Source organism: Parasteatoda tepidariorum, chromosome 7 (assembly GCF_982258835.1).
Source record: "Parasteatoda tepidariorum strain Cologne lab strain chromosome 7, Ptep-v5.0, whole genome shotgun sequence".
NCBI lineage: Eukaryota > Metazoa > Arthropoda > Arachnida > Araneae > Theridiidae > Parasteatoda > Parasteatoda tepidariorum.
In genome coordinates, this window is record NC_141761.1 from 41,409,168 (window position 1) to 41,433,865 (window position 24,698).

General features: G+C 31.5%; 1 protein-coding gene across 2 annotated transcripts in view; it reads right to left on the reverse strand.

Annotated features, from left to right (window-relative positions):
- The window catches only part of LOC107445505 (dual oxidase 2), a 161,058-nt gene that overhangs the window by 16,484 nt on the left and 119,876 nt on the right, over positions 1-24,698 (reverse strand). For both annotated transcript variants that reach the window (XM_087168640.1, XM_087168639.1), the window contains 11 exons: positions 18,324-18,499; positions 16,088-16,227; positions 15,771-16,004; positions 14,982-15,095; positions 10,997-11,202; positions 8,624-8,809; positions 7,566-7,788; positions 6,409-6,502; positions 5,172-5,350; positions 2,312-2,396; positions 1,983-2,188 (listed from right to left, as the gene is read on the reverse strand). In XM_087168640.1, the coding sequence (XP_087024766.1) occupies positions 1,983-2,188; positions 2,312-2,396; positions 5,172-5,350; positions 6,409-6,502; positions 7,566-7,788; positions 8,624-8,809; positions 10,997-11,202; positions 14,982-15,095; positions 15,771-16,004; positions 16,088-16,227; positions 18,324-18,499 (1,843 nt within the window). The remainder of the gene's footprint in view (positions 1-1,982; positions 2,189-2,311; positions 2,397-5,171; positions 5,351-6,408; positions 6,503-7,565; positions 7,789-8,623; positions 8,810-10,996; positions 11,203-14,981; positions 15,096-15,770; positions 16,005-16,087; positions 16,228-18,323; positions 18,500-24,698) is intronic.

The window sequence follows — 24,698 nt, forward strand, 5'->3', positions numbered from 1 at the left end:
ACTGTTAGCCCAACGGCTAGGGGATTCTAGCCCATAATCCGTCTACCACTGAGAATATGTTACGTCAGCACTGTGATCGATGCGATCAGGGAGCAGAATTCGTATTAACTAGCTACCGCTGAGATTCGAACCCGGGTCACCTGGACGACAATCTGTCCCCTGAACTACCATGGCATGGCATATGATTTCAAGTGGTAAAAACTACACTGTCTGTTTCAACGTCACACAATATTACTTTATTTACAGCTCTTTATTATATATTTAAAAAACTTGTCAAAGGTAAAATCTATGGGAAATGCATTGCAGTGAATTGAAGTAAATAAGTATTAAAACAAACTAAATAAAAGAAAATGAAATGAAAAGAAGCATTGATTGGAAATGCTACTAAAAAATGACAATCGAAAAAAATCATTTGAGTTACAAAGGAGCCCCTATAGATGAAATCACAAAGCAAATCTAACCATGACATGAAAGTAAGCAAAAAGAAAAGAAATACTAAAACATAAATGTTAATCGAAATATTTCACAATTTGTTTTGATGAGAAACAATTATGGAGATTGGTAAATGATATCGAGTAGGGGTACTCTGCATGTTCTACTTAAATCATTTATTGCAACAGAGTAATTTCAGAGATTTGCCCGATGTGATTTGTATTTATGTTTGAAAAACTGCAATATTTTGTAACCATGCATCTGTTCTTAAAATATTTTAGTACAAAATGTGAACGCGTAAAAATAATTTTATTCATATGTATTTTAAAAGAAAACTATTTAAGATTCTATTTTCTGATTGACCATCTAACGAAGAATTGACCAGCAACATTATATTATCGCAAAACTGGACTTTAAACTTAAAACTGGACGTTTCGAAATAATTCATTTGAGGAATCGTATCGTTTAAGAAAAGGCTGTAAAGATCATCATGTTACAAGAAATTTTTTTGTCGTAATTTAATTATACATTTATTAATTCTACGAAGTGTGTTATTTATTTTATTAATAATGATACAACACATTATTTAACAATAATGGCTGGTTTCCATTAATGTTGAATGATGAGAAAATTTATCTATTTATTAATTTTCTGATAATAACATTATTTCAAATTTTGATAATTTTTAACCATTAATGTTCAAATGATGCCTAACCAGAAAAGTGTCTTGAAGTGTTTAATTTAAATAAAAAATATTTTGACATTTTGTCTATACTTTAGAAAACAAAAGCCTTAATGAATTAAATAAACAAATAAGAAGGAAATTATTATAGGGATTAATATTTCTCATATATTTATATTGTGTGTATTACCAGTAGAAACTTAAACTCGTTCCAATTTTCTATTATTTTGCTATAAAACATATTAATAAATGAAGTTAAAAACGTATTCGCTAGAGGTCAAAAATTAATATTTACGCAAAAAAAAAGACTTGAAATTTTACAAATTTCTATATTTTTATTTTTTTTACCTTGCCTTTCTCAATAATAATGCAGCAGAGTTTGATAGTATTTCTGTATCTTTCTCACTTATTAATTTGCGACCTCTAATATAACTACTTTTTGGCTTCATTTTTTACAAGTATTCTAAAAATGTATATTAAGGTTGATGATTATAGAACACCTTTCTGTATACTTTTTTTTTAAAAATAACGGCAGACACTGAACTTTTGTTCTTCACCTGGGAAGATGTCGGAAGTGTTGCTCATTTAACGTTACCCAGTGGGCACCTGTGAACCTAAGTCACAGAGGAGAGCAACATTACCCACTGCCACAGATACCCGTTTACAGGGTGGGCCACATTCACACAGTAGAGAACAACACACAGAGAGAAACATCCATGCCCTAAGCGGGATTCGAACCCGCAACCATTGACTTCACAATCAGGCACGCTGATCGCTCGGCCACCTGGCCTTTCTGCATACAAACATTACCTAATTTGTATTAGATTACTGAAGATTAAATTCAGAGAGAATTATAAAAATAACTTACAGTATGCTTTTTGAATAAAGATGCCAAAAATCACCAAAGTAAAAATCAATATCCAAAATATGTGTTGGCGGTAGTTTTCAATGAAACGAATCACTTGATTAACTTTCTGTTTCGTTCTATCTTTCTCATATAAATTTGGCCTTGTTTCAACTCGAAGACAAGTTTCTGCTCTTCTTCGATGAGGAACATTTTCCGGACCCACTACGCTATAAAATAACATTCATCATCAATAACAATTTTAAGAGTTTTAGTGAAAAAAATATTTCTATTACTAATTTCATAAGTTTTTTTTTTTTTGATGTAAGAAAAAAAAATTTAAGATTGCGTACCTGTAAGCTCTTAAAACAGTTTCTTCTGCTCTAACAGCCATACTTTTACGATTTCCTGGAGCGCTTGTCTTAAATCCATCGCCAACTACAAAAATAAATAAATAAAAATTAATATTCTCAATTTTTTCTGAAAAATATGTCTACAGAAACAAATATCAAACAAATAAAATTAAAATTTCAGTGACCACATTATTTTGATTTCATTCATAAAAATGGGTCATGATATATTAAAAATCGAAACTGTTTTGAATCATAATATTTATAGTTTATTTCTTCGTAAAACCATGTTAGAGAAAGAGGGGTAATACTGGATAGCTGTTGGAGCTGAACTGTCAAACTGTCATTTAATCAAGATATTCGCTGTTTAGATGTGTACAATACATCAGTCCTGAGAAATCATTGATGCCCTTTTTTTTATTTTTTTATAAATGACTCTTTTTTTTTCCCTAGAAAAAGTAAAAGCACCCGGTAATACCTCACTAGTGGGTAAAACCGAATTAACTGGGAATTTAGAAATACTAGAATTTCAGTTAAAAAGTTGCAGGCATTTTTATTTTAAATGGCAATTAAAGGAAATTTTGCATATAATTTATATTTGTGTAATCAAGACCGTACTCAAAGAGGGGAGAGAGAAGGACAATCATTCTGGGGCAAGGGACTGCTGAGGGCCCTACAAAAATTCCTTACAAAAAATATAGGGCTTAATTTTTAGTTTTTTTTTTTTTAAGAAAATTGCAGAGAATTTCTTTATATCGATATAAAAATTACGATTTTGCATAAAGGGTTTTCATTTCTACTAAATATGAAAATAAGGCTTTTTGTGCTTTGAAGAAGGAGCACGCATTAAATTTTGCTTCTTGTGCTTTGAAGAAGGAGCACGCATTAAATTTTGCTTCTTGTGCTTTGAATTGAATTTGCACGCATTAAATTTTGCTTCTTGTGCTTTGAATTGAATTGCACGCATTGATTGAATTGCACGCATTAAATTTTGCTTCTTGTGCTTTGAAGAAGGAGCACGCATTAAATTTTGCTTTTTGTGCTTTGAAGAAGGAGCACGCATTAAATTTTGCTTCTTGTGCTTTGAAGAAGGAGCACGCATTAAATTTCGCTTCTTGTGCTTTGAAGAAGGAGCACGCATTAAATTTTGCTTTTTGTGCTTTGAAGAAGGAGCACGCATTAAATTTTGCTTCTTGTGCTTTGAAGAAGGAGCACGCATTAAATTTTGCTTTTTCTGCTTTGAAGAAGGAGCACGCATTAAATTTCGCTTTTGGTGCTTTGAAGAAGGAGCACGCATTAAATTTTGTGCTGGGGGCTTGTAAAACTTATGTCCAGTCTTAGATGTAGCTTTCTTCTTCCTCCAAAATGATGTAGATTTCTTGGGCTCTACATAGACAAGCATCAAGGGGGTATCCGGTCTGTGCCCGAGAGCAGAGTTTATCGAATAGTAAACGTATAATAAGCTGGACTGAAAATAATTTTTATAACTCTAAGGACCAATAAATAAGGATAGTGTGAAAACAGTAGAGCATTACAGAGTTGACATAGATCAACAAACCTATCTACACAGACGCCGTGAATTAAAAAACAACACGCCAATATAGTACTTGACTAATAAAGCGCAATTCAGAGTTTGTCAGCTAGAAAACTGAACTAATTTCTACACAATTGAGGTACTCAGTACCTCAATTGTGTAGAAATTAGTACTCAGGTACTACACAATAGAGTATTTACACAATTGTACTACACAATTGAGAAATTAATAATCAGGTACTACACAATTGAGGTACTTACCCCCACTTTCCCGTATATATTCTGCGATATGTACTTTTCTTTATGTAAGAAATACTTTAGTTGGCAATAAAAACTCTTTTTTTTTCTGGTAAATGCTTCAGATTGATGCAAATGAGACAATTTTACACCCAATTCCGAATTAATATAATTGTAACAAAATGCATGTTAAATATTATTTAAACAAAATTCTTTTAACAATACAATTCTTTTAACTAAAAATTACACGAGGCGACACTGATGAAATTTAAACACTAATATGTTTAAACTTCATGGAATATTTAATGTCGTAATTACAGAAGCTTCTCCCTTAATTTTTCTTCTTTTCATCTATAGTTTCTATTTTTTATTAAGTCCTGTACAAAATAAAAAAAAAATTAATTGATATATTTAACGATTTTAATTTTTGCAAGTTATGCCACAGTTTTCTTGCACAAAAATAAATTAGTAGATCGAATGATTCTAATTATTGAAATTTATATTAATCAATAATAAAATTAATAGATTGAATGGATTTATTTATTTCAATTTATGCCACATTTTTTCTTCATGTAAAATTAAATTATTAGACAGTGTAATTTCAACTATTGGGATTTATGCAACATCTTTCTCATATCAAGTTTTACAAAAAAGTATTTGCTATTGAAGCTTAGCTGCACGTATTCAAGTTCTTCTCTGTTTTTATGCAACATTTATGCGGATTTAAGCAACATCTATTTCATATCAAGTTTTACAAAAAAGTATTTACTATTGAAGCTTAGCTGCACGTATTCAAGTTCTTCTCTGTTTTTATGCAACATTTATGCGGATTTAAGCAACATCTATTTCATATCAAGCTTTACAAAAAAGTATTTACTATTGAAGCTTAGCTGCACGTATTCAAGTTCTTCTCTGTTTTTATGCAACATTTATGCGGATTTAAGCAACATCTATTTCATATCAAGTTTTACAAAAAAGTATTTACTATTGAAGCTTAGCTGCACGTATTCAAGTTCTTCTCTGTTTTTATGCAATATTTATGCGGATTTATGCAACATCTCTCTCATATGAAGTTTTACAAAAAAGTATTTACTATTGAAGCTTAGCTGCACGTATCCAAGTTCTTCTCTGTGATCAGCTAACAGGTGGGAGAAATCATCGAAAGTAATTTCATGTTTGTTTTGGAGACCAGCTGCAGACGTAAACATTGTTGCTGTCAATTCATCCAATTGATCACTGGTCAAGGATTGATTTGCCAGTTCTAATAGTGACCTATAGAAGAAAACAGTTATCTATAACTATACTTGAAGATTTAGGTTTTTTTATGAAAGGAAATATTATATTCAATAATTCATTGCAATAATAATGAAGCCCGGTGGCTGAGCGATAGCGCACGGTATATAACGGTAGCCACAGGTCCCTGGTTTGATCCTCGGGCCGGGCAAGGTTGACTCAGCCTCCTGCACCCCAGAGCCCAAGGTCAAGAAAACGGAGATGGGCACAGTAGGCCTTGGCCCTCTTTGGGCTGTCACGCCACTGAGTTTTTAATTTTTAGTGTGATAATTACAATGTTATTGATGTTTAAAAAAACACCCATTATGAATTAAAATAATAGGAGGAATTGCAATGCCTTAAAACTAAATAAGATCATAAAAGAAACAGGTATGTTTCTTTTAAAAAAATTATTGTAATACATAATATAATTTCTCCGAGGTTCTTGATTCTAGTCTTTATTTGCAAATTTATTAATGTAATTTTAAAATGAAAATTTTTAAATAGTGCTGATTATCTTTGATTTTATACAAATTAAATTTATTTTATGTAAAACGAATTTTATTTTCTTGAAAAATAATAAATTGTGGTATTTTAAAGTGTTAAGTCCTTATGAAATAATGAGTTTGAAGTAAAAATGAATTCCACGAATTAGGTTTTTACAATGAAAATACAGCGAAGTTCGTGAAATATGGATTGAATCAAATATAAAAATGCATCTTGGGTAGTAGACACTTCTCTCCGTTTGCACGGTCAAACAATATTTTGAATTTTAAATATTTTATTAATTATTAGTTTAAAATATTAGGGAAATATACTCTTATAGAATTTTAAAGCTCATTAAGAAAATCTGGCAAATATTCCATCCAACATAATACATTTTCTTAGAAAAATAATAAATTTTAAACATTTTTAATATTTGTAACTTAATAAGTTTTTAAAAAGTTAAAAAAAATGATGACAATCATTAATTTACTGCACGAAATACTAAATGTGATGCAAATAAGTTACTTACTTTAATTATTTATATTAATTAATTAATAAAGATGAGTATGTACCTTATCATTTCTGAAAATTCTCGTCGAGTCAGTTTGCCAGAATGATCAATATCATATATATCAAACATCAATTTTATTTTATCCTCTGGACTCCCTACGAATGAAAATAAAGTGAAAAATTTGTATGAAATATTTTACATTTTACAAAATTAATTTAAATTAGTGTATAAAATTAATGATAAGCATTTTACTGAAAATAAATTAATGCATTTTCTTTTTAAACTAATAAAACATTAAAATAAACAAGCACCTTCCTCTTTCTCTCTGTGTTTCCGGACTGAGCAAGATGCATATTCAAAGTATCAAATATATATATAGACATATATATATACAATATATAATCTTAAACCTTTTTTGCTTTCATTGCGTTTTTTTAAATTATTTATTTATTTATTTACTTACTTTACATATTACAGCATAAAATGAACTAGATATTTTTATACGACTGTAATATTGAATTTCAAATATCTGAATCTGTCTAACGGCCTAACTAATATCTGAGTTTTTTCCACATATTATTACTTATGAACCACTCTCAATAAATTTCAGAATTTTCAACAGAAAAAACCTATATTTTCTTGTACATAAATGTTTTCTATGACAGCCATTCATTGGATAAGAGCTATACACTTTGAACTAGAACTCAGATCCCCCCCTCTCATAAACTACAGTGGCTTTAAGGTTAAAATGGGGACCTTAAGAATTAATTTCGAAATTTTGCATTACATAATCTATCATTTTTGAATGCAAATACTGATAGAAAAATCATTCTGCAAAGTATTGCCAAACTTAAACTTAACAAGAAATGTTATTAAAAAATAAATCTGTTCTTTTGCAAAAAAATGCGACTAAAGTTTTAATGCTAGAAGGTCTAATTTCAAAATTCATCGATTTAAACAGAGAAATATATCTTTTTAAGTGTGAATAAAATAGTAATATAGTAAAAAGAGAGTATTTCTGTAAAATAAAGCTGTTCACTCAATGTATGAGTTGCAAATTGTAAAAAAATAAATAAATAATCGAGATTTTTTCAATGCATATTTGACAAAATTTTCAAAGAGTATCGAGTTTTCTGATAGAACCTGACAAATTTTTTTAACTACAATTGCAAATTTTAATTACAAATATTTCAAAATGAGATATTATTAGTTTCGTACCTTTAGCAAAGATTACGATGACATTTAGAAATTCTCGGAACGATACGTATCCATTTCCGTCAGCATCAATTAAAGAAAACATTTGTTTTACAAACAGCGCGTCAGGACGAAGAGACAAGGCTTCAGAAAATTCATAGGGAGTCAATTCCATTTTCACAATATCCTTCGCTTGATTATAGTCAATGTCTAAATCCTCTGTATGCTCGTGATGGATTGAGAAAGCCTAAATCGGAATAAATATTTTATTCTTTTCAAGAAATAAAAGTAATCCTTTACATTGCTTTGGAAGTTTTCTTTTTTATGAAAATTTCGGAGTATAGAGATTCAAGCCTTGATTTTTTCAGAAAAAAAAATCAATGGATAAAAAAAAAATCAAGACGATAATATATTTAACAGACGATAATATACTTAAGTCAAGACGATAATATACATAACAGACGATAATATACTTAAGTCAAGACGATAATATACATAACAGACGATAATATACTTAAGTCAAGACGATAATATACATAACAGAGTGTTTAATTCAAGTCTCAAAAATCATTAATTTTGATTGTTTTTCAACAAAAATCTCATTTGATCTAAAGAGTACACTGTCAGAAAAATTGTCAATATTGAACCCTATTATCGGTGCTTTGAACCATAATACCGGGCAAAGTTAGTACAACTTTATCAAAGGGCTAAATTAAACCATGTTTCTCTAAGATTGAACCATATTATCATCTAATCAAGTTCAAGAATTTGCATGATAATACAGTAAAACTTGGCAACGTATTAAGATTGCATAAAATTTAAAAGACGTTAAGATTCAATACATTTAAAATTTCTAACAGAATTGAGTTCTGGTTTATCAATATTATTCATATTGCAAGTTAAAAGTCAAGAATTAATTATCAAAATCTGACTACAATGGGCACCTTAATCACTCTGAATGCTTTACATATCTTTCCACGTATTATTGTGATAAGCATAATGTTTTCAAGTAAACCATTAAAAAACATTCAAGTATGTTTATGTTTAACAATAATAAAAAGGAAATTACGAGTGAAATATACCTGTGCAAAGACAATTCGGAAAAATTTTTCCAACTGTTTTTGTCTGTGAGCTTTAGTGACAGCAGATTTCAACATATGCTTTGCATTAGATTCATATCTTTGTCGACCTATACCAATTCTTCCAAGAAATGCTTCAATTCTCTCAACAAATATTTCTTTTTCTTCTTGGGTCTCAAATTTTAAAACCTGAAATATAAACGTATAGTGGAATAGGAATAATTTTACGGAATAGCCGATGACCCAGGAATGTCATCGTTACCATTATCATAATTATAAATATATTCAACTTGTTCAACATCAGTTTCGCATGTCGAACAATTTGGGCATTTAAAAATATGTTATACCAGTTAAATGCCTATAACACATATAATTTTAAAGATAATGTCAAGAGTTGGTTGTTGTAATGTGAAAGAATTGGTTACGTAGAAAATTTATAAAATTGAATTCTGAAACTTCATAAAGGAAAAAATTGAACATGAATTGCTCAATGAGAGCTCACTTTTAATTCCTGAACAGTTTATGCTCAGGATCTGAAATTTGAATAGCAGAAAAAAAAAGGAATTTTAGCCCGGTATCTTAAAAATCGTTCGAAAATTACAATTAGATCCTTCGGGAGAGACGTTTGAAAAAAGAATTTTTCTCGTTGGTTTTGTGTTAGCTTTTGTTATAAATTAAATTGCAGACGATTCTGTTTTTCCCTTAAAATATTAAAAAGATAATACCAGTGATGTTCGCAAGCTTAGAGCTCTATTTAACTAAAAAATTATACCGTACGTTCCTTAATATTTAATTTAATGGTAAGCTAAATTATAAACGTGGATGACGTGTGAAGGCTACATCTCCGAGTTAGCATTTCTGAAATTATCTGAAACCTAAATTTTATTTTGTTTATTGCTACTCTTTTGAAATGTGTTTCTATAAAACTGAATAATTTAAAACCAACGGTAATTGAAATTGAAAAAAAAAGTTATGTACTAAAAGCAGAATTAATGGAGAAAATGCATTTAGACGTTTAGGGAAATCCCCTCGTTAGGAAGAAATCTCCATACCATTATTGAAGCCTACATTCCATAATTAATTTTTGTAACTAGTACTACTAACATTATTATTATTATTACTATAAGGTGCTGTTTTCATAGATACTAAATATGGTTAATTAATGTAGGTACTGCTGCAGCAGATATTTTTGACCCCTCGAAAGGGACATGTACCGGAACAAATTGCTTAGATGTTATAAATGTGAACTATCATGAGTTGGACGCTCGAGCAATAGCATCATTCCAAATGATACTGAATCAATAGTTAATCTTTATTTTGATGGGATGAACTTCTAACTATGTGGTTTTCTCGACCTAATAACGTAGGTAAACGAGAATGCAACAAATAATAATAAATAAAAAAATTAAGTTTTCAGTTCAGTTAATCAAGTCAAGTTAATTTCAGTTTTTTGTATGATTTCGTAGAATTGAATAATACCGAATAATTAATTTGATAATTTACTTTTTTCCCACTCGAAGAAGTTAGTCCATAAAAAACTCATTTCTATCATAAAATCTAAAACGGAAAAAGGTAAAATATTTGCCCAATTGGTACATCACACCTTTGATGGTACATTATACGTCGAAAATTAATTTGTGCATTTAATCGAATTTCCCCGGAGTTTTATGATAAGCTGAAAGGAGCGGTGAGCTGACCAATTTATTAACGAATTATAAACATAAACTAACCTTGCACCACCATCACGCTTGCAGACGCAAATGCAGTTGCAAGACACAGACTTCTGCCCCATTCCTTCAGGAAACCCCTCATTACTGACTTTGATTGTTCCAGAATCTTAACATCAACAATTACAAGACTAAGAACAAACCACTTTAAGCGGATGAAAATTCTTCCCGACAAAATAAGAACTTATATTCCCTGCAAGAACTGCACCGATATCCAACTTACCCCGGATTGCATTTTCGAGTGCCCAGCCCTTACCCCATATGTTTTAGAACTAGGTATGGTGACACTGGTTTCAGAACTTCGTGAGATCCTCTACAGTAATGATGTATTGGAGCTAGCGTCTGCAGTTTTGAAGGCACACGAGGCCATTTAATTGTCCATGGACACGATTAAAAAACAAACAAACATAAACTCCTATCAATTACGCCTCTTTTGCCACCCTATTAAAAACTAGAGAATAGTAAAATAATGACGTGAAATTTGTTTTGTGATTTTCTCATTTTTTACATACGCAGCAGAACATCGATGTTTCATTTAAGACCTCACATAATACGCGATGTAATTTTCATTTGGCGACACACAAGTTAAAGTTTTATTATATCCACGTAACAAAAATTCAAAAGAGAATAAGTGGGATTAACTACTTACTAAATCATATTCTCGAGATATGCGCATTAGGACATAATGAAGGTGACCTCCAGTACTAACGTGGATTTCAACGCTCTGAACATATTTAAAATCAATAGATCGAAGAATTTCTTTGTTTAAAAGACTAATAGTGACTTGCTTTTTCTCTGGAATAAATCGGATGATAATATCCTTGAGACCTTCCCTTTTACCAATCCACTCTGTAACTGCAATACAAAGTATCATTGGTACAGTGAGCAAAAATAAGAAATGGAACACCTTAAGAACTTTTGGTCTAATGACCGGATTGTCACATGCTAAAGGCAATCCTAATGGTTCAGAGGACTAAACTTAAATATGCGGAATAATCAATGCAGACGGTATTTTTAGTTACTAAAACACGAGCGAACTAAAAAAGGCGAACTGAATGTACTTTGATTGAATGAATATAGCTTTTGTTCGAGAGATTGAAGCGGTTTATGTATGTAAAATTACTCAGGTTGACTATAGGGTTTGGCTTTAAATCTATCTAAACCATATATGCTCTAAAACTATAAACCACAATCAGTAAAATATAGTCACAATAATTTTGGCAGAAGGGGGATCAGAAGTTTAATGTAAATTTCAATATTTTCGCCATATCTCGGAAAATGGGTAAGCGATTTTTGTATTTATTTTATTTAATATTTTTTCATATTTCCTATTGTTTAATTTAATATCCGCCAAAAAGACTTTTGAATTGATAGGTGAACGCAATTTAAATAACTTTAAGCTTTGTAATATTAAATGACAAAATACGTAATTGTTCCATAAATTTCTGAGAATTAAAATTTCGAGAAGTCGTATTTTTAAATTTTTATTTCTCAGAAACTACACTGGTTATCATAAATTAAGGAAAATTCACAAAAATCGCGATAACTCAAGAAATTACACATGGAATTTTATGAAACTTACCCACAATATACAACACATAGTAAGGTATTAAACAACATAAAAAGAAATTATCAGACATTAATAGTAGTATAGAAATTAGCACATGTATAAAATAAACAAATTGGAAGTATCGGTTTGCAATAGAAAAAGTACCTTTAATATGGAATATGATTGCCTCTAGAAGCAATACAGCACAAACAGCGATGTGTGATGCTTTCAATTATGCGGTCTATCAGTTCAATAGGAAGTGAGAGCCATTGCTCTTGTAAAGCAGTTGCAAGCGTGGCAAGGGTCTGAGGGGGCGGATTGATGGCAGATACACGCCTCCCTAGAGCATCCCAAACGTGCTCGATAGGATTCAAGTCCGGGGATCGAGCTGGCCACTCCATGCGAGTAATTGTTTCCTGTTGAAGATAATCATCAACAATGCGAGCTCTGTGTGGTCTTGCATTATCGTCCTGTAACAGGAAGCAATCACCAATTGCCCCGGCATATGGGCGCACATAAGCATCAAGGATGTTGTCTCGATAAACCTGAGCATTCACGGTTCCCCTTGGAAAGACATGGAGGTATGTGCGCCCTCCTAAGGATATGCCTCCCCAAACACAGACACTGCCTCTTCCGTATGCATCTCTTTCACGGATGTTTGATGGATGATAACGGGTCCCAGGTTCTCTCCATATCAAATAACGTCTACTGTCACTTTCTAGACTAAACCTGGACTCATCCGTAAAGAGAACAGGCCTCCATTGATCTGACGTCCAGTGGACATGTTGTCGGGCCCACTGCAAACGGTCTCTCCTATGGCGTGATGTGAGCGGCACGCAAATGGCTGGTCGTCTCGCATACAGACCACCTTCGTGGAGCCTTCTGCGCACAGTTGAAGTTGACACCAACCTTCCGGTGGCTGCAGCAAGAGAGGATCTAAGATGTGTCGGAGTAGCGGTTCTATTCCTGCGTGCACTTAATGTCAAATATCGGTCATCGGCACTGGTCGTAACAGTTGGCCGTCCTTGACTGAACCTCCTAGATGCCGAATCTGTGGTTTGAAATTGCCTCCAAAGTCTATGAACCACAGATGGACTCACATTTAGCCATCTGGCCACTTCTGATTGACTCTGCCCTGCCTCTAGTCTCCCGATGGCTCTCCATCGTAGTTCTTCAGGCAAATGATGCCTAGAGGTCATTATTACGAATTGGCTATCTCAGATTTTCAATGTCGCAATCACAGTAAAATTTGTGTGCTTTCTCTCAAACTTGGACTTTTATGCTCCAGGCAGATGACGTAAGCCGAGTGCAGCGCCACTAATTTGCATATTGCAATTTTACTCAGCTACTCTTAGTGGACAACATATGCAAATTTTGCACGGTTTGGCTTACTTTTGAAAGAGTTATCGCTATTTTTGTGATTTTTCCTTAATTTATGATAACCAGTGTATTTGATCGATTGTGTTCAATTTTTGTACTTTTTAATTTAAAATTACATAGTTAACACGTTGAAAGCCAAGCTAATTCAACATGTCTTGCCCACAACGGTAAGTAACTACAAACTAAATTTGCAAATATTAGACAGATTTTGCTAGTTTTTAAATGGTTTAGCATGACATATCTGAAAAAAGTGCTGAATTATATAAGCCAACGAATTGTTTAAAAATAGTGGTGGATAAAAACCTAGTAAATTGAATTTATTAAACCAAGAATCACAATAATTAAGCACATTTTGAATAAATTTTCTGCAATTCCATAAAAGAGTGTAAATTTTATAGTTCTATATCATGTTATACGCTGTCAGCCAGCTGTTGCGACCTATGTGAAAAGTCAGTGTCAGCAATCGATGGCAGACGCAGCCTAAATGTAACTTCAATGTCATCCACCGGTGGTTGACACGGCTTAAATGTAATTTTAGTGTCAGCCACCGGTGGCTGACGCGGCTTAAATGTAATTTTAGTGTCAGCCACCGGCGGCTGACGCGGCTTAAATGGAAAGTCCAGTGTCAGCTAGCGATGGCTGATGCTGCGCTCAACGTGTTAAAAATGATGTAAAAATTTGTACACCTAAATATAATTATAACATTGAAATAATTAACTATAAAAAAATTTCGCATGAAATTAAAGGATTAAAGTAGCTTTGGATCTATCTTCATAATTTTTTTTTTGCAACAAATCTTATCTTATTATCTTTGGAAACAAAATTTTATAATTGTGAGTAAAAAGGTGTTGTTTTGCCTTAATGGTGTTGTTGTTTCTAATATCACTTGCCTATATCAGCAAGTCTGCTCGGTGAAACTAAGCGAATTTAAGACAGAGGATGTGTTTCTTTTTTTTGAGTGGGTGGCGTCATCTATGGCCAAGAATACAACTTCAGCCACACACACGTCATAGTTGGTTTGTAGGGTGAACCTATTCATACATCCATTCATTCATCCACAGATCGTAATGGCCTGAACCAGAGAACGATCAATCTCCAATTCAGTACCCCCAGAGGTACTGATTTGTTATGGGAACTGGGGCAGTAAAAAATATCCATTTATTCTAAACACAAAAATATTCCTCATCTCAAATAAAGTTATTTTTTCTAAACTGCACAACATGAATTTGTTTGAAAAAACATATTATGTTTGGTTGTAAGTTGAAAAATTTTAATTTTTCTTAATAAGTCAGATTTAAGCGGAAAAGATGCTTCGTTAGAAGTTTCTTAATTCTACTACATACAATAAAAGCGATTTCTTATTTATTCGATTTCTTATTCGATACTAAAATGTCACTCATAACACACTTCATCACTATCATCCTCTTTAATTACTATAGATTCTAGGGGCTTAGGATAATATGCTTTTTTATAGAAGTATATTTTTCATCAGACTTTTGTATAATACTGTTTACAAATAGGTACTTTACAAGTTTTGCTTGAAGGCAGAAGTAACAGTAAATAGAAGGAGATTTTTTGTTGTTGCGTAAATAGAGATCCTGATGTTTTTGGAGAAGATCGCTCAGTTGAAAAATTTCATAAATGTGGCTTATCATTACATTGCTCTGAGCCCTTTATGTTTAAAAAAGCAACGATTGAAGCTTACCAATTAATGAATTCTCATCTGACTGTACTTTCTTCTGCAGCTTGACTGAAGATCGCATACGTTTTATATCTTTCTTCCGAATTTGTACCAAAACAAATAATGCTATTACGCAACCTTAAAGTAACAAAACATATTAACATATATAGTGATAAACAAAACTTGCCAAATGTCTTAGCTAGTTAAAAGGAAACATGGATATGAAATAGAATTAATTTTAAATTAAGTTCAGTTATAAGAAAGCAAAGCTTAGCTAAAATGCATAAGTATCCAATGAGTGGGCCAAGTAAATTCGAATTGAGAAGCAATCCAAAAGGAGTTGCGTAAGCAATTCTAGGAGGCTAATTTACAATCTAGGAGTCCTTAACGACTCTCTCTCTCTCTCTTAAGAGAGATTTGTAGTTGGTTCCAATTATAATACAAGCCTTGATTTCTTTTAAAATTTGTTACCAGAACTAAAACAATGTCAACAAGTTTTTAAAAAAATTTAAAACGTCCTAAATCCGGAAGCGGGACATTAAACGCTGCTGTATTGGAAGAACGCTTCCGGAGTTGGCAGCGATCCGGGAGTGATCCCTCTAATTTGAATAGAAGGCTTTATAACAGGACATGCACTTCCGTAAGTATAGTTGAATCTCAAAACTAAACTGTATTTTAGTTATCTCGTAGTGACCTATACTTGTTTGCAACAGCAGCAAATATAAAGGTGGAGCTTAGAAAATACTAAATATGTTTACATCAGAGATTCTCTGAAATGTATTTAAAGAGTCAAAATACTTACTTTCAACTTACCAATAATAAATAAAAAGAGGAAGAGAAAAGACAAAGCATATGCTGCACCACTGCCAGTGAAGTAATCATATGTTTCTGGTTCAGAATGTGCACAGACAGGAACATGAAAATGTGAAGGACAATTCTGTCCGGAATTCTTGACCACTGGAAGAGCATGACAGTTCTTCAACTGCCCATTTCTAGCACATCGAAAGGCTGTTAACTTTTCGGAGCACTTTAGATTAGATACACTGTCTAAAAATATAAGGGCAAATGTAAATACTCGTTTAAATGAAACATGTATATTTCTAGAGCTAAAGCATAGGTAATCTTTGTACCAGTGGGAGCTACACCAGAAGTAGGAACATGGAATGCATCTGGAGACAAATCATTGTGTTTAAGACCAGTTGTAACTGCCAGTATAATATCATACATTTTAATGCCTCTAATGATATCAATTTCTTGTCGTGTGAAAAACCTGGAAATTTAAATTTATGATACAATAATAATTTTAAAAAAATAAAAATACTCCAAAAATATTTAAAAGGAACTTTTCTTTTAAGAGAATACACCAGGGACTAATAATAAATTCTTTGTATGTGATTTTGAACTTTTTGTGTGGATTTTTGAAAAAAAAAATTAATAAATAAAATTGGAAAAGGAGAGATATAAAAATTTTTGCTACCAAATTTAAACTTGCTTTTTGAGATCGACCTAATCTTATTTAAAAAATACAACCGTTTTTAAAATTTGATGATGAATATTTTTGTAACTTACAAATATAAATATTTGTAAGTTATATAATATTGTAATATATATATATATATATATATATAATACAAATATAATATTGTAATATATATATAATACAAATATAATATTGTAATATATATATATAATACAAATATAATAATGTAATACATATATATTTGTAAAACATACAAATATAAGGCAAAAGAAAAAATGGCTTCATATAATAGAAAAAAATAATTCCGAGGTTTCATAAGTAAATCACTAAAACATTATTTGATTTTTAATGATTAACATTATAGTGTTCCGTAATCCTACCACCATTAAATGGTTGACTGAATGTAAACAATAACAAGTTTCCTAAGACCAGAAGAAATTTAGAAGACTTCCGGTGTATCCCTCCGCTTATGTTATGCTTACGAGGCGAGGTGTGAACAGGCTTACGTTTTATTATTGTGATTTGTGTTGAAATGTACTCGTAATTTTACAGTTCATAAGAGTTTTCTATAATTTATAAATTCTAACAGAAACAAATTTAACAAAATTCATATTCATGAACAACAATAACAAAATTAATAGCCATGTTTTGAATGTTATCAATTATTTAGCTACATTTGTGTAAAATAGCACCGTTTGTTATTTTTTCGGTAGCATCACACCAAGCTTGCGGAGTCTTCCGAATTAATTTGTTGTTTGTTTCGTTGATATCATTCGAATTTTAACCCCTAGCGCCATCTGTGAGGATCTTTACACTGCCAACCATCCATTTTCATGTATTTTGAAAATATTTATTAGAAATAAAGTCAGATATAAAACCCATTTGAGCCAATAATTAAAATTCTAAAAGGATAAAAAACAAAGTTATTAAAAGCTTATAAATAATTCTCGAAGTCAATCTGAGAACATAAAAAAAAAAAACTAATGAATTAGAGGTGAAAACGACAGATCCAAACGAAAGGCTAACGTTTTTCAGTTCAATCCGATTTCAATCTGAGAATATAAAAAAACTAACGAATTAAAGGAGAGAACGGCAGATCCAAACGAAAGGCTAACACGTTTCTGTTCAATTCGATTTATCAACTGTTTCTCAATTATTTTGATCTCTCCTTGGCTCTGATTGATCTCGATTATGAATAGTTAATTTTCATAAAGTTATAAATTTTTCGCAATTGAGCATTATTTTGCATTACCAAATGTATAGCTTTGTTCTTCTGATTTTATTTTGAAAAAGAATCTATATAAAGGCAGCGATTTCAGAACACACACTATAGCAGCAGTAACTAGAATTGTTCTAATTCATGGCGTGCACAGCTGTCCTTATTTTGCACCAAAAGTTACAAGCAAATTTTGTGGCAAAGGATCTCACTTGAGTTCTTTTACTAGGTAATTAAAAATTTAAAAATACTTATGCATATGTTAGAAAGCTTAGAATATATATAAAGGCAGCGATTTCAGAACACACACTATAGCAGCTGTAACTAGAATTCTTCTAATTCATGGCGTGCACAGCGGTCCTTATTTTGCACCAAAAGTTACAAACAAATTGTGTGGCAAGGATCTCGTTTGAGTTCCTTTACTAGGTAATTTAAAATTTAAAAATACTTATATGTTAGAAAGCTTAGAATCTATATAAAGGCAGCGATTTCAGAACACACACTACAGCAGCTGTAACTAGAATTCTTCTAATTCATAGCGTGCACCGCGGTCCTTATTTTGCACCAAAAGTTACAAACAAATTGTGTGGCAAGGATCTCACTTGAGTTCTTTTACTAGGTAATTTAAAATTTAAAAATACTTATGCATATGTTAGAAAGCTATACTAACTCATTCTCCTTATTTTGAAACCAAAACCGATCACCATTTCTAATACGTATAAATTGTTCACGGATAACTTCTTTAAATACTGGCCCCATTCCATTTTTTGTTTCTAAAAGTCCACCTAAAAATATATCCACTTCATCCATTGACGTATAATATTTTGGAAGAACTTTCAATATAAGCTGAAAAAAAAAACAAATTATAGTAAAATATAAAATAGTAATTTGTCTTAGAATATTTTAACAGAAGCAGATAAATGCATTTATTTCATTCAATGCGGAGAATTTAGAATGGCATAAAAGGTAAGGAAAAAGATAACAATAAGTAAAATAGTAATATTAACACACATTTCTTTACAAATTACAGTAGCCTGAAAAGTTTCCAGCTAGTATACTTTTACTAACTTTTTTCGGTCTTTGAATGCTTCAATGAGGGAAAAGCAAATATTTTCATTTTATTTATTGTTCTTCAAATGTGATGCAATAAAAAGGAAAATAAGTAAATAATCAATAAATTAGTATTGATCTTTTGTTATTAATAATTCTGTAATGTTCTTCAAACGTGATGCAAAAAAAAGGAAAATAAGTAAATAATCAATAAATTAGTATTGATCTTTTGTTATTAATAATTCTGTAAAGTTCTTCAAACGTGATGCAAAAAAAAAAGGAAAGTAAGTAAATAATCAATAAATTAGAATTGATCTTTTGTTATTAATTCTGTAACATTCTTCAAACGTGATGCAAATAATAGGAAAATAAGTAAATAATCAATAAATTCGTATTGATCTTTTGTTATTAATAATTCTGTAACGTTTCTATAACGTTTTTTTTAATTCTGTAACGTTTGTAATTTTTGCCATATATGTATGGCAAAATTTTGCCATAGGCAAAACCTCATAGGAATATCCTATGGCATTTTTTATATGGCAAAAATTTGCCATACGTATATGGCAAAATTTTGCCATAGGCAAAACCCCATAGGAATATCCTATGGCATTTTTTTATATGGCAAAATTTTGCCATACGTATATGGCAAAAGTGTATGGCAAAATTTTACCATAGGCAAAACCCCATAGGAATATCCTATGGCATTTTTTATATGGCAAATTTTTGCCATGAAACTTAGATGTGCTACAGCTTATGACGAAATATTTTTCCATAGGCTATGGTACACCTTTGCCATACAGCTATGGCAACATTTCTCGTTGATATTTTATCATACATCAAAAAATAGTTACTTACAAGAATCATTCGCAATGGATATTAAAAATGCAAAACTTAATAATTGTAGAATAAATATATATCAAGAAAGCTTTTTTTTAAAATTTCTTTGATAAACTTCTCTTGTTTCACTTGCAGAATCCTTTCTGAATGCTGTTCTTATTCAAATAAATTTTAAATGGTTAGTACTAACCGTTAGAAAATGGGTCCGGCCGTCGGAGCGAGTGGGGAAAGTATTGGTTATGTTGATTAGGAACAAAATATATTGAGTACAGGCAACCAATATTTGTTAAAACTGTAAAAAACAAGAAAATAGAAAGTGAGTCTGGAGGTCGGAGCGAGTATAAAAAACGTTAATTTGATTGATTGGTATCATAATTAGTTAGATAAGAGTCAGATATTAGAGGAACCTAAAAGAAAGCAAATTTAAATAATGGTCCGATGGTCGGAGCGAGTATGAAATTTTTTTAAATTTCGATATGTGATACTAAGCTAAAAATTAAACAGACTACTAAAACAATAAAATACTATGAAAACTCAAAAGATAAAAAGTGGGACCGGTGGTCGAAGCGAAATTAGTTTAAAATAGACCAAACGGGACAAAAGTATGTAACGGTGCTACCAGTGGTGGCATGAGAACAAAATTTTATCTATAAAAAAGATGGTATTAGACAATGAAAAGCTAAGAATAGAAAACAGGCTAAATTAGTTGATCCCCTACTAGTGAGGGATATGAAACTCAGAAAATTTATGTTGAGTTGTGCTAAGCACAGTTAGAAAAGAGAACGCAATATAGAGACATTGGTAAATACAAAACATGTTTAAGACATGATTAAAATTGGTAAAATTAATAATTGCTATTTACACTTGGTCAGGGATAGTAAATAAAAATTCATTGGGTATAGGGCATTGCTATGACGAAAAGTTGTAAGCTTAAGGAACGATTAAATTGTTAAAAGCATTTTTGGTAACAGCAGCAGATGATATGGCCAGGGACTGTCCCGTTGATAATATTGAGACAAAATAATTGTCAACCAGTAATCCAGCAAATCTAGTTAAGTGATGACCCTAAGCTATGTATAAATATGTAACAGAACATTGTACAAATATATGTTATAATATAGTTAAGAAATATTAGTTGTAAGATAGTAAAACACAGAGACATGATAAAAACAATTTAATGGCAAGCAAAAATTAAACACGAAATAAAAATATAAAACCCTAACGTATGTAAGATAATGTAAAAAAGGATTGCAAGAACCTAAGTGGAATTAAAATCACAAACTAATGAGAATGTAAACACTGACTTTGATATTGATATATGACAGCAATAAAATGAAATTATCACCGAACAAGTTAAGAGAATTCAAAAATTTTAATTATTAAAGAAATGATGATCTGGCTTGATCATAATTACTTAACCGCGTTTTTCATCATGAAGATAGTTTACAAATTGCTGTGGGGAATAGAACACCATTAATAATGGAAAAGTGATGTGACTTTAAAAATTTATATAAAATCAGAGGGAGAGGATAAAATAAAAAAAAGATGTCGTTTAATCAGAAACAGTTGGGGGAAAGAAATATAAAAAATTTAGATAAAAATATAAACAGCAAGATATTAATTAAAGTGTGCAAAGTCAACAAATGGCAAAATTTAACATAGCGAAAACCTATACCAAACTTATACCATATTTTAAAAAGATTCAGATAATAAAAGTACCAGACTGTCGGAAATTAAAAACTTAATAAATTCAGAAAAATAATCGCATAGGCGTTTGCAATAAAATGTTTTTGACCAAGAATGAGATTGAAAAAATATTAAAATAAATCGCCAAATTTAGCGAAAGATTCCACTTGAAGTGGATGACGCGTTAACATGGCGCTCTGATACTCTAAGCCTAAAAGAATGGAACATTGGATTTCAAACACTCAAAAATAGGAAAATTGGCCACCCGGATGCCGGAAAAGACTCACCAGGAATGCGTTGCGGGATTACATGTTGAATTTAATTAACTTCGGGGTGAAATAATGGATATTTATTTCTTTTAGAAGATGTTTTTGAGGACTCCATAGAAGTTGTTGTTTCGTTGGTGGAGATCTAGATCAGCTTTTCTCTATGTTATACTTTTTTTTTTCTTTCCTCCAAGCCCTGGGCATGTACCTAGGTTATGAAAAACCCTTAACCATATAGCCCAAGACTTGGCCACTAATCCAGCTCCACTCCAGCCTACATAACATGATATTTAAAAAAAATATGTATATATATATTTTTTTTTACTGAATGTGTGGAATTTAAGAAGAAATAAGACCAAAAAAAATATACATGTGAAATGCGAAATTAGTAAAAAGAAATGAATAAAATAAATTAATAAGAAAGAAAGGGAAAAAAAATATAGCGTTAAAAAAGACTAATAGAGATGAAAGTATTACTAGATATAGAGAAATCTTAATAAACAAATATATATATAAATGTATGTCTTTTTAGTAGGGATGTGTATAGACTTGATTGGATTGACGTAGCTCCTTTAGATCGTGCAAGTAAGTTGGACAGGAAGGTGAGGAGGCTCTGTGATTACAGTCCAGATTTAAATTGGAGTCTTGGTTGGATGAGTGACAGTTTATGCAGAATTCTTCTTTTTCTGTGCAATTTTCGATACTATGACCTTTGTATCCGCACTTCTCACAATAACAGTATGACTCAATACATGTGTTTTGGTGATGACCTATTGTCTGGCATTTTCTGCACCTTAATAAAACCAGTCTTTTTTTAATTGTGCAACGTTGTAGACCAGCGTAGAAATAATTAAGATTCAAAAGCTTGATGGAGAGTTTTCTGTTGACTCTTATGATGACGTGTCTCTTAGAATTATCTCTTTTATGTGGGATTTCTTTGGTCAGTTTGATGATATCATAGGCAGGGTTGAAATTGCCATTGATTTTAATCAAGTTAATAATCTCAGTTTCTGTGAATGTGACAGGTGTGTTAAGAAGAATTAGAGAGAACAACTTTACGTCTTTGTCGTGATATTGGATACCTGTCTTTTGCAAGGTTGAGAGGACCGTTTCCTTATGTTGATTGTTATGAAACTTTAGTTCTAGTATCTTGCTGCATCTATAGACATTTTTCGCGGGCAGTTTAGGTTCTTCCTGAATCAGCCTTTCCACAATATCAGTTGTGGAGCAGTCTTCTTGTGGTTTTACTATTATTGGTTTTGGTGGTATTATTACTCGTGGAACATCAACATTGATAGAGGTGGTATTTTCTAATTTTTCGAGTCTTGCGTTGATGGTCTTTAGATTCTCTTCAATTTGATTCAGTGGGTTTGAGGAGTGAACATTTAATGGAAAGTCATCAAGTTTTATTCGCATACAGTCAATTTTCTTGTCCAAAGATGTTTGGGAGTTTCTAGAATTTATCAAGTCATGAGTTTCTTGTTCCGAAGTTATCTTCCTTATTTGTTGAATTGCGTGGATACAAGCAGATCGTGGTTCTTGCGGAAGGAATATTTTCTTATGATTGCTGTAGTTGATGTTTTTCTCTATTATATGAAGAATGCGTTCTATATCCGCTTTAGTCTGTGACATGATGGAGGTATTTTTGTTGGTAGAAGTTGGAGTATCACTGATGATGCAGTCGTTGGTTACCGGAGAAGTATGTTCATAGACAGAAGTGAGATCAACGATTACTGAAGGTGATGTATTAGAATCAGGATCTTGTATGGTTTTATTATCTTTTCGATGAGAATTTTTTGATCTGGAAGGAGTTTCCGTGAGTGAAATATTATTGTCAACTCTTTGAAAGTTTTGTGTAACTCTGCGTTGGGATCTTGCTGACCTTGCAGGATTTTGAAAATTATCTGTAACTTGTGAATTAGTCATGAAAGAAGGTAGTCAATATGTAAGCAGAAAGGGTAAATGGAGCTCTTTAAGAACGTTAGTTAATGTAAAAATACAAATTAAAAAGAGTGGCAATGGTGAGTCAAAGCCTGGCCCCTGAGAAAACCCAGAATAGAAGTTAATTGAGAACCGATGCTCCATTGATAAGCTATGTCACCGCCAAAGAAAGGAGGTGTGGGAGGATACATGCGTATTAGATGTGCTGAAAACCTGATAGAATGCAGGAAACAATGAAGGCGGCTCTAGGCAGAGTGAGGAAACTTAATTGGTTGAAGCAGAATGATCAGTCATTAATGGATACACTGGCGATGGCATACAAGTACTAAAAGTTGCCTAATGAAAATTTAACTAGAAACATATGTGATAATTTAAGACAGTTAACTATATATCAAATTTAGTGCTAAAAAGATAAGATGCAACAGTAGATAACAACTGGTACTAGGCCGGTAAAAGTTATATCAATAAATGTACTAATAAAGGGAGGATAGGCCATCGCTATGTTAACAAACAATTTCTAAGTGCTTAAAAATGGTGAGAGTAAACAAACCGAAGTATAAATAAGTACTACTGTTGATGAGTTGACCTGGGTATTCCATTGGTTGGTAATATCCAAAACCTTCTGGTAGGCTGATGCAAAATATTGCTAAATGACCTTAAGCTATATATGAGTATGTAAATCTAACTTGAGCTTTGTTATTTGAGAAAAAACATTGTAAAAATGCAAAGAAAAAACAAAATAAAGCACTCGGAGACAATTTTGACAATAATATAATGATACATAATTAAAAAAAAACACTTAAAGATAAATAAAATGGCCCTAATCTATGTAAAAAGAAATAAAAATGAACTAAGACAACAAATGTATGATCGAATCAATTTAATAAAGGTTTGTAAACAATGACTCTGGTATTAACTTAAAAACAGCATGGAATAGGAAAAGCTATTAAATGAATAATGTCGATTATAAATTTAATTGATTAAAGAATTATGAATATGGTGTGATTTAAAGCACTTAACTGTGTTTGCGATCATAGAAATTGTTTACAATTTGTTATGGGGAATAGAACACCAATTAACATGGGAAAGTGATGTCTCTTTGAAATTTAATATAAAGTCAAAGGATGGATGAAAAATTAAAAACAGGGTGGCGGACAATTGAAAACATTTGGGGGAACAACATATAAGAAATTTAGATAGAAATAAAAACGCTAAGATAAAAATTTGAGTGTCCAAAGTCAGAGTTTACAAAATACTAATTTTAA